Source organism: Protopterus annectens, chromosome 5.part1 (genome assembly GCF_019279795.1).
Source record: "Protopterus annectens isolate FY-2018-M chromosome 5.part1, PAN1.0, whole genome shotgun sequence".
Taxonomy (NCBI): domain Eukaryota; kingdom Metazoa; phylum Chordata; order Ceratodontiformes; family Protopteridae; genus Protopterus; species Protopterus annectens.
In genome coordinates this window covers 605,344,996-605,363,235 of record NC_056736.1, presented here as the reverse complement: position 1 = coordinate 605,363,235, position 18,240 = coordinate 605,344,996, and the positions used below count along the sequence as shown (strand labels likewise).

At 40.3% G+C, this 18,240-nt stretch overlaps 1 protein-coding gene across 2 annotated transcripts in view; it reads right to left on the bottom strand.

Annotated features, from left to right (window-relative positions):
- The window catches only part of PDS5B (PDS5 cohesin associated factor B), a 3,703,643-nt gene that overhangs the window by 840,994 nt on the left and 2,844,409 nt on the right, over positions 1-18,240 (bottom strand). For both annotated transcript variants that reach the window (XM_044073218.1, XM_044073219.1), the window contains exon 27: positions 17,070-17,202. In XM_044073218.1, coding sequence (XP_043929153.1) covers positions 17,070-17,202 — 133 coding nt within the window. The remainder of the gene's footprint in view (positions 1-17,069; positions 17,203-18,240) is intronic.

Here is an 18,240-nt window from a genome sequence, read left to right as displayed (position 1 = left end):
GCTATTTATTCCAGTGGCCTAGATTAAATGTCCTCGACATCTGTCATTATGAGTACTTAGCGATGGTCCTTCAGGATCAGCTATGGTCTCTGAAAAGGGCTAGTGACTTGAAAGCCTCCATTGAAGGTTCCCTAAAAAAACACTTCAGACAAATGCATTTAAATCCAAGTAGATGTGCTGTCTTAAACTTTAACAGCTTTTTAAATATTTGAATAAATGTATCTTCTTCTTATATGTATGCATTTTATTGCAAAGTGCTTGGTTACTAGTACCTAAATTAACTTGGATACTGATTTTTATGCCTGGGCTTAACATGTTTATGTTTAACTTATCTTTTAATCTATAAAAATAAACAATCAAATGCAGTAAATAAATACATACATAGTTTTGTACGCATTCTGTAATTATCACAAAATGCACACTAATGGGCTAAATATTTTACTCAGTACATAAATACAATTAATGCTGCAAACCTTAATTCTGTAGGTAAGCTTGATACAAGTTTTCAAAGACTAGCTAACACTACTGCACAAATCCATGACATTTGTACCCAACAGCAAAAGTAATGGCAAGAGTTAATGTAGTATCCAAAAACTAATCCTACCTATCTTTAAACAGACAAACAGAACTTTGTTCACTCTCTCCTACCACTTTTGTCAAAATGCTTGTTAAAGCTGGCATCTTACATCCTTCTTCCACATATGTATATCAGTGTATATAGCTTGAAATGATGCCGCTCATCTTTCTTTTACTGTGCAAACTTGAAATACTGCGGCTGTAAGACCTCTGCATTTGTATATTTTTTCTGCATTGCATTTTTACTATTACGTCTCACTCTATTTTTTTTTTTGTTTTTTTTAATATTCCCCATGTATGGACCAGTGAAATTAGTGCTCTATCCCATCAACTAATGGAGATAAATAAATGTACAGGTGTAACTTACTATTACTGTAGTAGCATAAATCTATTTGGGATGTAACCTGACACAGACACTGGACATGCAGCATACTTACTAAAGCTTTTGGGCATCTTCCTTATACACTGTACATCTGCTTAAGTATGCAAGTGTGCAGGTATAAATAGGATGTACAGGCACCAGAATTCAGACCTATCCTGCCCTAAAAGATGAAGATGAAACCTAATGCTCTAGGGAAAAAAAACGCAAGTAGCCAAAAGTCATGTCAGAGCAAAAGTGACAGGAAGGAGTACACAGAAAACTAAAAAAAGGATGGTGGAAAGGAGTTAGCACTGCATCAGTAATTGATTAAAATATGTTGTCTATCACGCTGAAATTTGGCTTGAATATTACCATATATCCCTGAATTCTCAGCATTTTTAATGCAAAAGGTGAAACGTTGAACGAAAGACTGTGAAGTAAGCAACAGGTTGAAAAAACCCAACACCAGATGGACAATAATCCAGAAACCATGCAAATCAGGAAAGATAACAGAGTAGTAGCTAGTGTTGCTGTCTCACTGCTTGGCTCTCAAGCTGGAATGTTTACTCTGGGGAGCCAGCATATTCCCCAATCCACCTGGATTTTCATTGCATGTTTGTTTTAAGTGAAACTGGAAATCCTCCAAACTGTCCACTGGTGCGCGTGTATGTGCCTGTGCACACCCACGCAGACATGCATGTGTGCCCCACAAAAGACTGTTATCCTGTTTGGAATTGGTTTCTTTGCCCTGTACTCAAGAAGTGCAAGGATAAGCTCCAGCTCCTCTGTGACCCTGAAACACACAAAGCTGGTAACCTGAGAATGAATTGGTGGACATTACAAACAATGCCAACTCTAAATCAAAACACTGAAATCAGTGCTCAAATTAAAAATAAACTACAATGAAAGAAAAGCTAGTAGCCGCAGAGAGGATCGAAGGCAATGTACTGTACAAATCATGCAATGTATGGCTCTTACTATAACAAAGTTGTAAATCCTAAAACGAAATTCACTGTAACCATGAATTCTGGCAGGACCTTAAGGAAATAGCACTTTTGAATGTGTCAAACAAATAAGGGACAAGTAACAGTTAATGCTATTTGCTGATGATAACCTTCGTCCTTTAGTCCAAGGTTTCATTCTTTTAACCTGTAGTTGCAAACGGTGCGACTAAAGATGCTTAGCAAGGTAACATTCCTGGGTCAGATTTTAATGGACGTTTAAAAAAAAAAAAAAAAAAAAAAAAAAAAGAGAGACATATACTAAACAGGTCTCCCATTTGGTTCTTAAAGCATGTTCTGTCTACTCACTGCTGGCCTACACAATATGTCTTTTCAATACCGGGGAAGTGAGAATCAGAAATGCTGATGGTTGCTGCTAATGATCCTGAAAGTGTTTCAAAAGAAAAGGTATTTATCAAAGATCTATTTTTAAGGAGAATAAATCCTCCTCCCAACCACAAAGCAACATGCTCAGATGTGGTGAAGAAGCTTTTTCAGTCTGCAGTGAGGTAAGCATGCCTCATCATTTAAAAGAAATACTCAAAAAAAACAGGGAAGTAAACTCATACAAAAACAAGATAGCAGTTTTCATAGACAGAGTGATCATCCAGGGTCAGCCTCAGTCTGTGACTCCGTTTTATTTAACATGGTTTTCCCTTCCTACAGTGAAATTACAAACATTGAATATCCAAAGTAGGCAGATTGCATAAAAACTGGATCAACTGTCACCACTCAGAATGACTCAATGTCCCAAAATAAATGTATTTATTGGCATTTGATTACCGGGGAAAGTCTGACTGGGTAGAAGCCTATTTTCAGTGGCAGCCCTGACAGAAAAGCTCCAAATTATTACAAAATATTTTAACAACAATAATTTTACAATCTTCAAAAATAAAACAAAAAACATCTGTAGTTGAAATAATTATAACAAATTGGGCATAATATAAAAAAAAAAGAATGGCTAAAAATCAATACAAGTTATATGACAATCATTTAATATTTAGAGAAATGTCATATAGTTCGTACAGAAATTAAAGGAAATTTAGTCTAATACAGTTCCAGGCCTTAACAACCTTGTACAAGAACAGACAATGCCGAGCAGATTTGCTAGGTTTGTAGACAGATGGGAGTTTTTGGTCACTAGATCACAATGACTGATTGGGAACATAGTTGTGCAGAATGTTTTTTAGTACTGGACAGGTAGGTGGATGCTGGATAATTTTATAGGTGGTGAAGTGTTGTGTATATGTTCTTTGGTGGGGCAGTATTAACCAATTAAGGCTTTTCAGTGCTATACAGTGATGGGTTCCAAAAGGGGTATGTGCTGCAAATTTAGCAACTCTGTTACAGCATTGCTCAAGCTTTAACTTCAGTGAAGCCTGGAGGTTATAGTAAAGATGGGAGAGCCATAAAGAAGAGTGGAAAGGAGATAAGTAGAGGAAGGTGTAATTTTTAGTTGTGTCAGTAAGAAAGGGTTTGGCTCTGTAAAACTGTAAAACATCTGTAGTTTTTGATGAGTTTTGCTTACGCAATTTTGCATATGCAGGTCAAATTAAAGATGATCACCAACACTGACTTCTAACAGTTTGCCATGAGAAGTGACTTCAGTTGTATTTTCAAGAGAGAAGATTTACATTTTTGTTTTTTCACGCGAAATGGACTTGGGGGAAAAAGCAACGGTCTGGCCTTTTTTGGGTTGTGCACGATTTGTAAGTTACAAGCCATGTTTCAATGGCTGTTAAAGCTTCCTGAGCAATTTTAAATTCTTGGATGATATAATATCAGGGATAAAGTATCATGCTTTCTCTCTGTACACTGCTAAATGTTTGTTTGTGTCTTTCGGCTTTTCCCGGTTAGGGGTCGCCACAGCGGAATTCCGGTCTGCTAATGATTGGCAGTTGATTTTTAAGTACCGGCTTGCCAAGCCTGATGCACAACCTTCAACGAAGGTATACCCATTCATGCATGTCTCCACACAGAAGATGCTCTAGCTGAGAATCGAACCGGACAGCGTCTTACTGTGAGGCGACAATGCTACCGCAGCACCACCACCGTTTTGGATCTAATAAGGTGAATATACCTACATTAATATACCAAAATATTAAGAGATGCTGCTGAAACTAGAAAAGCTCTGCATTGGTCAGGTCTACGGCATTAACAGCTGTTGGTCTAACATTCAAGGCCATGTTTACAACATCAAGTCCTTGCTACAATGCATATTTATATTTTATAACATAAAAAAATTTAGTATAATCCCAAGGTTTACGGACGTTACTTACTTCACAACCAAAAAGAATTTTAATAATTTCTACAAAATCCTTAAATTTCTACAATATCCCCAGCAACACCCTGTCCTAGACGGTCATATTCATCCAAACCCTGGCCTCAATACTGACTATACCAATAATCTTGACAATTTAACATTGCCTATGATTTCTACATTAACTAAAACCACCTAACTCCCTCCTGATAGCTCACCTTAACATTAGAAGTATTAACAATAACATTTCCCACCTGCATGCACTCCTTGATGTGCACTCATTTGATATTCTATATCTTACAGAGACTTGGCTAAAACCATCTACTCTAGACCAGGAAATTAGCCCTCCTGGCTATAATATCCTTAGATGTGACCGTAAAACCATAAAAGGTGGAGGTATAGCCATTCTCCATAAATCTAATCTCCAAATTTCTCCCTTTAATGTGCTTCCATCATTAGACACCATATCTGAAATCCTGACTGCCAAACTCCAAATCAACAAGTCCAAATCTATCTAATTTGCATGTATCTCCCCCAGGTAACAATACCAATACTCTTGAAAACTTACTTAGTTACCTCTCTACCAAACTACCCCAGGAGACCATTGTACTGGGTGACTAACATCGACTGGTCCACCTGCAGTTTCCCTAACCCTACTAACCACATAAATCTCTTTGGATTCTCACAATTAATAACCACTCTTACTAGAATCCACAAACCTAGCAGTAAGGAAACTACTTGACTGGATTCTTATTAATAGCCACCCTGAAACTTATACTCCAGGAACCCTTCCCGATGATATCAGCGACCATATGCTTACCTACATTATTAGACAAAAAGTCCACATCCCAACTACTCAATCTCAAAACCTCCCGCTCAAAAAAATTCTTTAATCCAGACAGCTTCCTAAATGAACTGCAAGCATGTGACTGGTCACCAGTGACCCATCTTGAACTTGATGAGGCTGTGACCTACTTTAACACTAACTTTCTTCAAATCCTAGATTACCATGCACCTTATTGCTCTACTAGAATAACAACCAAATCTGCCCCATGGCTCACAAAACAAACTAGGCAAAAGATGCTCCTCAGAAATAAAATCTGGGCTAAATGGAGAGCTAACAAATGTCCATCAGATCACCTCCACTTTAAACAGTTAAGAAATGCCACCAAGAAGGATATTCTTAGAGACAAAAAAGACTTCTACCTTCACCTCCAACAAACCAGTCAACAAACTCCACAAAAATTTTGGTCAGGGATAAACAAACTTCTTCAACCAGGTCACTCTACTACTCCTGCCCCAGCAGGTTTCAACCATAACTCCAACCGGATCCCTGATGCCCTTAACTACTTTACAGAAGCCATTCAAACCCTAGCCAATTTGTTACCTCCTTCTACTGCTTCCCCACTAAATACCTCCAAGACTTCATCTCCTACCTTTCAAATACAACCTGTACCTACATCTCTCATCTGTAAGCTACTTCAAAAACTGAAACCTTGCACCCCTTCTGCTGACCGTCTACCATCTGAATACCTACAAATTGCCGCAAAAGCCACAGACTATCCCATCTCTATCCTTACTAACAGAACTATCTCAGAAGGCAAAATCCCTACCATATGGAAAGTATCCCACATCATCCCTCTACATAAAGGTGGATCTTCTATTGAGCTTTCTAACTTTCGACCTATTGCCTTACTCTCCCCATTAGCTAAAACAATGGAAAAATGTATTCACAAACAACTACTCAACCACCTACTACAAAATAACCTACTAGCAAACTGCCAACATGGCTTCCATAGCACAACGACTGCCCTATTATCCTTCACTGACTCTGTAAATAAAAATCATAACAATAACTCTCTTTCCTCTGCACTATTTAATGACCTGTCAAAAGCCTTTGATATGGTTAACCATAACTTACTTCTAGACAAACTAAAGGCCGGTTCTCTCGATCCACAAGCATTACAATGGTTTAGGTCTTATCTGGAAAATAGCAAGCAGTATGTTGGGATAAGAATCTGTCTTCATTACTTCCAGTAAATATTGGAGTACCCCAAGGCTCTATCTTAGGTCCCCTTCTTTTTTCCTTATTTATTAACAATCTACACATGAACATACCTCAAGCCACCTGCAATCAATATGCAAATGACTCCACCTTAAGCTGTACAGCTAAGAATATAGCTTCTCTCCAGTCCCTCACCCAAACTGTTTTTCACAATGTTGAAAACTGGTTTATGCAACACTGCCTCCTCCTAAATCCCAAAAAAAAACAAAACTACTGCTTTTTACTCCAACTCATAAATCACTTAATCCATTCTTCTCTGTAACCTCTAACAATGCCACCAACATAACCCCAGACACTACAGCCCACCTACTAAGTGTAACAATTGATAATCGTCTCAACTACAATGACCACATCAACTCCACCATAAAGTCTGTTAACAAAAAACTTGGTACCCTCTATAGAATTAAACCCTTCCTTACCCCATCTGCCAGGAAAACTATTGCCCAGACCCAGCTCATTTCTACCCTTTTCTATGCCTCTGCTATATATACTAACCTATCTAAAAACAACCTCTCCAAACTTTCCACCTGTTATAATAGCATAGCTAGATTCATCACATGCACCCCCTTTAAAACTCACCACTGCCTCAACCTCAAACAACTTGAATGGCTAGAACTGCACAACCATATACTCTGTCAACAATTACTCATCACTCAAAAGATCCTATACCACCCCAACACCCCTATCCTCACTAATATGATTACACCACATAAAAATCTAGCTACACTACACTCTGTTAATAAGCTCCTAGTTTCCTCGATTAAATCTAACAAAGCTGGTGACTCACTTTTCTCGAACACAGCAGGTAAAAACTGGAATCCGCTTTCTTCTGAATTATCAACCCTTGCTTCTACTTCTCTATTTAAAAAACATCTTAAAGAACATCTTAAAACTCATTGGCTCTGTCCATGTGCTAACCCAGACTGATATATTTTTCTCCTTCCTGCTCTTACCCCTTTCCCTACTCCTCTCACCTTTGCCCCCAAATCTAGTTACTACTCTTTTCTTCATAGTAAGAGGATAAAATATAAAGGCTTTTCTCTCTTAATTGGGTTTTCCTCATACCTACTATTGTGTTTAGTATAATTTTTAGTATAATTTTTATAGTTTATAATTTTATTATTATAATTTTTCTTTTGACCAATGCTGCCTCTGTATTGTGATTTTACATGTCTTTTTATGTATTGTTAACTTTGTCACTGTTCATGCTTGGAGCTTTTCTCCCCGGGCCTCTACTGAAAATGGACATATATCCAGTTAGACTAGCCCGGTCAACAAATATAAAATAAAATAAAATAATAATAAATAAATAAATAAATGTTAGATGATGCTATTAGGAAATCTTCCTGGAAAACACCAGCATGCAAGGAAATCTTTTATCCCGAGTGTCTTAAAGCTTTAGGATTATTTTCAAATACATATTGATATATGAAAAGCAGGTTATGTTTGGGCTACAAAGATATGAATGATCCTATTTTAAGGATCACACTGGGAATGAAGTTACATGAACATCAGAGAATGCATAAAAAAAGTACAGTTTTGTACCTACCATAAATGTAGATGTTCGAAGATCCACATTGCTGCAGTCCTTACTTATGGGTAGTCCGCTGTCCTCGGTCGGCCCGAATACCAAAGTATTAGGCTGACGTCGGTCATGGGCGCACAGCCCTGACATCAGAGCGTCAGGGTATAAAAGCGCATGACCGACGTCATATCCTCAGTCTTTTCTTGCCCCAGATGTCAGAAGGCCCTAAAAGAAAGGTCACAGCCAAAAAACAGAGTACCTTCCCAAAAGATATGCCCAACTACAGCCATCACCCAAACCATATAACCATGCTAAGCTACAGAGGGGAAGGAGGGAGGAAAATTGGACTGCAGCAATGTGGATCTTGAACATCTACATTTATGGTAGGTACAAAACTGTACTATGTTCTTCATCTCACATTGCTGCAGTCCTTACTTATGGGTAGAATCCCAAAGCAACGGGAAAGGGAGGTTGGCAAAATCATAAAGCATTAGGGGCTGCTAAAATGCCCTGTAATACTGCAGTGGCAAATCCAGCCCTAGACTTAGAATACAGAGGAAGGTGGTAATGTTTAGAAAAAGTATGTACTGAACTCCAAGTGGCTGCTTCCAAAATATCCTTTGTAGCTACCCCCCTTAGAAAGGCAGTAGAAGTTGCAGTAGCTCTAGTGGAATGAGGTCTGATTCCAGTCGGAATCTCCTTACCATGATGGGAATAACAAAAAGAAATACAAAACCCAATCCATTTAGAAATAGTTTGTTTTGAAACAGGTCTACCCTGTGAACCCAAAGCAAAAGAAACAAACAACTGCTGAGACTGTCTGAACTCCTTGGTTCTGCTCAAATAATAACGCAACTGCCTGTGAATATCCAAAGTATGCAAAATCTTCTCCCCTTTATTTTGAGGATTTGCATAAAAAGTAGGCAAATGAATAGTTTGGTTTAAGGCCACACTAGAAACCACTTTAGGCATAAAGGAAGGATTAGTACGCAAAGATACCCTATCCTTATGAAAAATCAAGAAAGGCTCCACTGCCATAAGGGCCTGTAATTCAGAAACCCTTCTTGCAGAAGTAATGGCCAACAAAAAAGCAGTTTTCCATGACAAATACTTTAACTCGGCAGTAGCTGCAGGCTCAAAAGGTTGTAGAGTAAGCTTTTCCAACACAAAATTGAGATCCCAAGCAGGAGTAGGAGCTCTACGTGGGGTCTTATGTTCTTTGCCCCTCTGAGAAACTGCTTAAACAAAGGATGAGAGAATAAAGGAGGGTCACAGTCATAATTAGCCGAAATGGCTGCAGCATGAACCTTTATGGAGGAGAAGGACAAACCTTTGTCTAATAACTCAGTAAGATATTGTAAGGAAGCACTCAAATTAGGCTTGGAAACATCAAAGTCCTTCCTTTGCTCCAAATAAAATTCTCCTCCATTTATCAGCATAAACTTTCCTTGTACTAGGCCTCCTGGCCTCCAAAATAACATTCAAAACTTGTTGTGGAAGCTGAGAACCTCCAGAATCTAAAACAGAATATGCCAGGCCATTAGATGCAGAGACTGAATTCTGACATTGAGAAAGTGATTGCCCTCCTGAGACAAAAGGTGTGGAATCAAAGGCAGAGGCCATGGAGGCTCTCGGACCAAACTCCTCAGTAGTGGGTACCAGTGCTGTCGAGGCCAATCCGGTGCTATCAGGATCATGGATGGCTTGTCTTGTCTGGCCTTCAAGAGAACCTTGGGCAGAAGAGGTAGAGGTGGAAAGGCATATACATGAAGATTGTTCCAACTGAATGACAGAGCGTCCACCTTCCAAGCTATGGGATGAAACCTTTTTGTGCAAAACTTTGGCAACTGGTAATTTAGTGGAGGAGCGAACAGATCTATGTCTGGAGTTCCCCATGACACTGTCAACTTTTGAAATACCTGAGGATCCAATTTCCACTCGTGAGGATCCACTATTTGTCTGCTCAATACATCTGCTAAGGAGTTCTGTGCTCCTGGTAGAAATCTTGCCTGAAGATTGAGGTTGTAACTGAGAGCTGTCTCCCACAAAATCATCGCTTGTCTGCAAAGAGGGTACGAATGAGTTCCCCCTTGCTTGTTGATGTATCACATGACAGTTGTGTTGTCTGTTAGAATCAACACCTGCCCTGGGTGAAGTAAATCCTTGAAAGCCATCAATGCAAATTGTACTGCTAACATCTCCTTCAAGTTGATATGCAAATGTTGAAGTTTGGCAGGCCACGTGTCTTGCACCCATTTTCCATTGAGGTGTGCTCCCCAAGCCTTGTCCGAGGCATCCGTCATTAGAATCTGACTCGCCTCTGGTCGGGTCACAGAGAGTCCCTTGTTTAGGTGACATTCCTGAGCCCACCACAAAAATTCCTTCTGAATGCAAGGTATTATCTGAATGACAGTGTCTAGATCCTGGCAGTGTTGTGTCCATAGATTTTTGAGATACCATTGAAGCTTCCTCATATGCAATTTGGCATTGGGAAGCACCAGAATACAAGATGCCATGAACCCCAAGGCTTGAAGGACTGTCCTTGAAGTCAGCCTGGACTGTAGAGACATTTGATGGAAATAAAGTGAAAGACTTTTCTGTTTGTCCGGGGTCAAAAGGCCATCTGGGAAGCTGTATTCAGTCTCACACCCAGAAAGCACATGTCCTGAGAGGGTACTAGACTGGACTTTGTTTCGTTCACAGAATACCCTAGGCATCTTAACACTACCATCACATACTGTAGATGCTGAAGAAGCTCGTCCTTGTCTTGTGCAATAATCAGGCAATCGTCCAAATAAGGATAAATTTGTATTCCTTCCATCCTGAAAAAGGCTATCACTGGAGCCAGAACCTTTGTGAACACTCTGGGCGCAGTAGATAAGCCAAAGGGCAATGCAGAGAACTGATAATGTAAATTCCCAGCTCGAAAACGCAGGTACTTCCTGCAACTGGGCCTGATAGGAACATGAAGATAAGCCTCTTTTAGATCCAGAGTTACCATCCAGTGATCTTTTCCCAGCAGAGGCAAAAGCTGTTGTAATGTCAACATTTTGAACTTCGGAATGTCCAAATAAGTGTTGAGGAGAGATAAATCCAAAATCGGTCTCCACGTGTTCCCTTTCTTTGGTACTAGAAACAGGCGGGAATAAAACCCTAGACCCACTTCTGAAGGAGGTACTGGCTGTATAGCTCCCATGTGAAGAAGTAATGAAATCTGTTTGTGAGCCTCCATCCTTTGCCGAAGAGGAATGTCTGGCATACCTTTGAAAGGAGGCAATGTATGGAAATAAAACTTGTAACCTTTGTTTATAATGTCCAACACCCATTTGTCTTGGGTGATTAAAAACCAATTTTGCTTGAAGAGAGCTAGCTTTCCTCCCAAAGGAGCTGCCAGGCAAAAAGAATCTGGCAGCTGAAAATGCAGGTCATTGGGCCTGTTTACGAAAGGACTGGCCCCTACCCTCACCAGCAGATTGAGCAGGCGAACTCCATGTTCTAGGCCTAAAGGTACTCTGAGCTCTGCCCCTACCACGCCTAGATCTACCCCTAGACTGGGAATCAGAAGAAGGGTACGTCCACCCCTTAGCAGGCCAATTTCTACTAAACTTAGGAGGTTGAACCTGCAAAAAATCTTTAACAGTCTGCATAGACTTAGCCTTGTCCTCCGTTTTCTTCAAAACAGACTCCACAGGAGGACCAAACAAAACTTCGGACTGTAAAGGGGCATCCAGAATTCTAGACTTAACATGCTCAGATAAATTCTGATCCTTAAGCCAGGCATGCCTACGAAGAACTGAACCAGTGGCAGCCACTCTAGAAGAAGCCTGCAAAGCATCAAAACCACACTGCAAAGAATGTTTCCCCACCTGTTCAGAAACATGCACCAAATCTTGCAATTCTTTACACTTTATGCCCTCTGCCAAAGCATCCACTTTAGATTTTAGCTGAGAAAGGAGGAAATTCTGATATTTCAACATATGAAACTGGCAATTTAAAGCCCTCATTGCTAAAGTAGAAGAGGTGTACACCTTCTTACCCCATCTGTCCAAAGCTCTAGCTTCCTTATCTAGAGGAACCGGATTCTTTACAACAGAAGCCCTAACACCCTTAGGCCCCTGACTAATAGTTTCTGGGTCCGCCCTAGGACTCTTATATAGGTATTTATGAGCCTCAGGTACCCTATAATACCTGTCCGGTTTAACTGGTGCAGGAGGCATAGAATCTGGATTAAATGAGGCCTCCGAAAAACATCCTGAACAACATCCAAAACAGGAGGAATAGCCAAGGGTCTATGCTGTGGTAAAAACAAGAACTCTCTAAGCCTCTTTCTGGAATCTGAGTAATCCTGTCCTTCCCACTTAAAATGTTCCCTCATAGAGTGTAAGGTTTCTGAAAATGAAAAATCCTCTGGAGGAAGCAGAAGGAGTAGAATCCTCTGCATCGGAATCCGAATAAGGAGGAAAATCTTGAATATCTTCAGCCGAAGACTCAGAATCATCTGAGGCCTGCTCCAAAATTTCCAACTCTGGCTCTACCCTGGGCCTCTTATCAGGAGGGGGCATGGAACCTCTAATTAAAGTAATCAAATCTTCTGCCATTTTAAGCATATGCTTCTTAGGTACAGACCCTGAAGAACCAGAACTAACTCCAGAAGAAGGCAAAACAGACCTGCCCTTAGAAGGAGCCCTAGAAACAGTAGCAGAAGGCCTAACCCCTTAGGCAAAGAAGGGAGAATAGTAACCTGAGAGGCCCCTTCAGCCTGACCTGACTCCTGTGAGGCCACATCCTGTAAAATCAAGGTTTCCCCCGAGACTCAACAGAAACTTCAGCCGGATCCACCTGTTCCACTGCAGTCTCTAAAGGACCGGCGTCCGAAATGGACGAATCATCCTGCCTAGGCTTTACAGATTTGTCTTTACGCTTCTTCGTGGAAGCGGGCGTCGGAGGATCCGACGGCATATTATAATTACACCGTTTGCCAAAGACTAACCTAGCGCAATCTAGCCTTCTCTTAATAGTGCGCTTATTAAACCTAGCACAAAACCGACACCCACCTACGTCGTGCTCCGGTCCCAAGCAAGGGATACAAAGCGAGTGGTAATCTCTATGCGGTATCTGCTTCCCACAAGAAATACAATTATTCACTTTTTCTGACATCCGGTAAATAACTGAGGCAAGAAAAAACAAAAATGCTCCCCAACGGGGTACTTAGCCCAACTTGGTATGTCTGAAACTCCAACGAAAAATTTCAGAAAGCGAGCGGCACTTGCAACGCTGCTTCTGCATCGGACCATGCGGCAAAAAAGACTGAGGATATGACGTCGGTCATGCGCTTTTATACCCTGACGCTCTGATGTCAGGGCTGTGCGCCCATGACCGACGTCAGCCTAATACTTTGGTATTCGGGCCGACCGAGGACAGCGAACTACCCATAAGTAAGGACTGCAGCAATGTGAGATGAAGAACATCTTCCAGTTGTTAAAACTGTCAAACAGTACAGGCTTGCCGACATTTGAACTGCTACCTGTTGGAATAGGTTCCTATCATATATTAGGTGTTCCCAGTTTCTAGAACTGTTCAACAGTAGGCTGGACTTGTGGGTTGGTCCTATAGTTTTCTCGCCAACAGTTTTGGAGTTTATCTTACAAGTTTGCCCTTAGGCCAGAGCACAGATGTTCCATGCTTTAAACATAGGTAGAAGGAGGAACATCATCATATGACCACAGTCCCTTGCAAAGCAGAAGCAGTCTAAGTTGGGGAATGAGCCAATAACAATATCTACTCTTGCTCATGTTGTAGCAAATATCTATCAGGAAATGGTAAAAGAGAAAGCCTTGTAATCATTTTAAATATCCGTATGTATCATATGAGAAATTGTTGGGGTCTTCTTTTACAGAATTATATTCTTTCCTGTGAACATATTAGCTGGGTCTGATGCAGCGAATACAGTGAAAGCAATGTGTTAATTTACTGTTTCAAGTTATTCCTGTACATTCTCCTCATCACTGCAAGCACCTGCTCATTTTTGTTATTTTAGGAAGTGTTTTCCATAGGGTTGGGGGCCTATGGTGGTGCAATGCTCAAGTTTATAACAATTCCCAATTCCTGGCTTTGTCAAGGAAAGAATAGTTGTGTAAAATCTTACCATAACAATAGAGCTCCTTCTCTTCTACATGCTGCAGTATCCATAATGTGGGAGTCCAACTCCGGTTGACTCATATATCTGGCTGTTTTACCAAAGTTAAATGCTACTGCTTACGTACGTGTGACGGCCTGTATCACTCTGCGAACATCAGCCATAAATGGACGTTTGGTATAAAGCAGACGTCAGCACACACCTGCCTCAGAACTGAATGCTGCCAAGAATCAACCTAAAGGAAGTGTAATCAGGGGGAAGGCGGCAGGGGGGGGGGGGGACTATACTGCAGCATACAGAAGAGGAGGACATCTATAATTATGGTAAGATTTTATACAACTATTCTATGCCCTTCTATTCATATGCTGCAGTATCCATAACATGAGGGAGAATGCCAAAGCTCATGCAACAGAAGGACTGAGAGGAGGAACAAAGATATTTTCCATAAAGCCATACAGAATAGACCTGGCAAATCCTGCTCTTGACCTAGAAATGGTATCCAATTTGTAATGTTTGGTGAAGGTGTGAACAGATGACCATGTAGCTGTCTCCAAAATGAAGCTGAATCTAAACCTTTATAGAAAGCCCCAGAAGAAGAAAAAGCCCTAGTGGAGTGTGCCTTAAATGGAAAGGGGAGATTTTTCCCATTGACTGTGTAGCAGAAGGTAATGGCTCTAGAAATCTATGAGGAAATAGTTTGCTTGGAAACAGGATGGCCCAAGGCTCTTGGGTGACAGGAAATTAATAAATAGCCTATCTGGCTTACGGATGGGCTTGGTCTTAGTCAAATATTACCTGTGCGGTCTGTGCACATCCAAAGAGTGGAGGATCTTTTCACTATGGGATTCTGGTGAAGGAAAGAAGGTAGGGAGATTGACGGCCTGATTTAAGGATAGCTCATTCACTACCCTGGGCATAAAAGGATGGGTTGGTAGGAAAGCAAACCCTATCCCAAAGGAAGACTGTGAAAGGGGGTGATCCCATTAGGGCCTGCAGTTCAGAGACCATTCTGACTGAGGTGATAGCTACCAGGAGGACAGTTTTTCATGTGCAGTGTTATAGGGAAGAGTCCTTAGCTGGCTCAAAGGGAGCTAAAGTAAGCTTTTCTAACACAAAATTAAGATCCCAAGTGGGAGGGACAGGTTTCTTTGGAGGTCTGATATGTAGAACCCCTTTCAGAAATAGCTTGACTTCCAACCAACCTGGAAGCCAAGTGAAGAGTCAAAGGTAAACATGCTGATACGGCAGATAAATGTGCCTTGATGGAGGAATATGACAAGCCACTTCTCGTCAATTCACACAGGTAAGACATGACCACTGGTGGGTCTGCAGACAGTGGTTGTAAACTACGTTTTTGACACCAGACAGAAAACCTCTTCCATTTGGGAACAAGGCCTGTACTTGGCTAGGCTTGTAAGGCCCTAGGGCCATTAGCCTAGTAACCATCATATGATCCTGTGAGAAATGTACCTATTCTGCTAAAAAAAAAGACTGTCAACTTCAGTACGCTAGAATACACAAACCATATTTCAAAACCTGCAAAGAATGATTTTTTTCTTTTTGCCAGGATGATGCAAACCAATGAAAACTTCACTTTTACTAGTGGTACATAACCATCAGCATGTGCTCATGGGGGAGGGTATGCAGACTTCTCAACTGTCCCTATTTCAGATAAACATTCCTATTTTCAGGCCTGACTTGCCCCTGCACAGGATTTACCCCTTCTCACAATTCTCTGAAATTCCTTCATCAGCTGTGATCTTTGAAGTTGTCTAGCAAACAGAAAACAATATCATAAGACTAACATCCTAGTGGCAACAATAATTTAAAGAAAACTAACACAAATTATCTCCTCTTTACCAAAGCATAAACAAATTACCTTGCATGATAGAATTTCACAATACAATTTACTGACGTCCACAGATATTACAATGTCTCTTTGATAATGTACTTGTATTCTTCTTTCTTTTTTTTTACTTTGTTTTTTTTTAATGTGCTTCTGAGTAGTACCCCAAATTCCTACTGTAAGTGGAAAGAGTTAGATGCTAGTTGGTATTCCATTTTATGTAAATTAGAGGTCCATACTTTTGACTGATTGTACCTACTTTTTGAGGGCCTTTGCTCCTATTTCTACTGTCTGAAGGTTGAGATGTATGGAGGTGGGGGGGTGACAGTTTTAGTAAATACCACCACCACCACAATGGTAGGCCTGCTCTGTACAAAATGTGAATGGAAACAGTGATCAAGGAGTCTTTTCCTGAAGGAAAAACTGTACCAGCATCATCAATCACTGTGAAGAAGTCAGAACAGAAAGCCTTGAAATGAAAAGCCAAAATAATGGGAGACAATGGGACATGCCACCATCAGACCAAATTACTAAGGATGAAGCTCAGTAGTGACTGCATTGTCACTGCTGTCAAGAGAGAGACCTGGACTGCTTATAACGTGTCTATTTACCTGAAAAAAGGAAGAAGCACAATTGTACTTTTTTTTCAGTCTAAAGAATAAAAAAGCAATGAGAGACATTCCTACAAAGGTTTCAAATTGGTCATCCAATGTGCTAATATTAAAATCATTGAAATCTTGTGCAAACAATGCAGAACCTAGAAGCAAAATCAGGAGCCAGGTTAAAAAGATGTTGATGCTCTACAGTAAGATCAAAGGAAACAGTATCCACATTCTAACCCCCAAGCTTATCCTCAAAGAATCAGCATATGCCACTTTGTCATGTGCCCACAGGAGGAAACGCCACGATCCTGCCTCCAAAGCAAGCAAGCTGACAACTTTGGTATCTTTCACTCACCCCTCCTTGACTCTTCCAGCTTTCCCAGCCATATATCAACCTTGGGTCATATGGGTAGCAGCTGGAGTTTTACCCCTGTATCACACAGTTGGGGCAGTGTCCAGCATATTTTTGAAAAGTTTAACTTTAGCCAAACAACAAATTTGCTACAAATGGAGATAAAACTCTACTCAAAATAAGATCTGCTGAACTCTACCCTGACAGCAACATGAAAAATATAGACAGCTAGGGCATTAAGCACAAGAAATTAAGCACATGAACATCTTTCTGTTCACGATTTTCAGTGAGAGGAGTTACTATAGAAACAAAGATGAACTCACAGAATACAAAACCACTACATACTTCATTCATCTTCACATCATTCGGGCCTTGAGCATCTTTTGTTTGCTTTATGTTTTCCACCATTTTTCTGATAAATGCATGACTGTTATTCTCATTTTTTGCCATCAGGATTTCCAGAACAAACCACAAACATCTGAAAAATCAAACAAATTTCATGCAGTGCATCAATAAAACAATTAATATTCCAAACGATACTAATTTTAAATAATGAACTATCTACTTGAACCGGTTTATAACGCAGACATGAAACAATGCTAAGTACCCAACTAAAACACTGGTTTGCAATACTGTTACATAGAATTTCAAAGATAAACCTGGTGGCCACAACTATTTGGAATGCTGTAGCATCATCTTTGATTGCACTATGTTTGGGTTAAAAAGTAAGTTAATTTTAATAAAGAAAAAAGAATAAGAAGCTATACACTCACCATAATGTCCCATCTGTGTTGTCCATTTTCATTCTTCCTCAACTGATGGGTTCAGATCAGATACTCGGATCAAACTTGGTTGCTTCTTCCAGATCACAGGATCCTAGAACTCTTGAGCAACTCCCTTTACCCATAATGTACCAACCTAATGTACCGCAGATCGAGTTTGCTGCTCTTAGATGTAAAAGGCAGTGATAGAAAAGGAGAAAGGAAAATGGAGCTCAAACAAGAAACAAAGGTTCCTATATCACTCTTGGATCTCTTCATTAAGCATAAGAAGGGGAGGGAGTTGAGGAAGAATGAAAATGGATGACACAGATAGAATATTAGGGTAAGAACATAACATTTTAATCTGGTGATGCCATTTTCATTAGCTCCTTAATTGATGGGACAAAGTCGCCAGCTTAATAAAAACACTGGTTGAACCTAAAGGAAAGACATTCTGAAGCACTCCTGAACCAAACGCTGCTCTGTTCCTAGAGACCAAATCTAACTTGCAATGAGCAACGAAGGTGCGTGGATTAGCCCAGGTTGCAAATGCACAAATATCATCTAAAGATGCTATGGACAAAAAGGCTGAAGAAACTGCCAGAGATCTCATGAAATCGGCCCTAGGAGGTTTTGTAAAAATAAGCCCAATTTACCATAAACAAAGGTTATGCAATCAGTCAACCATTTGGCCAATGTAACTTTAGAAATTGGACTGTCTAGTCTGGTGGGAAAAAAATGAAAGAAATAACTGG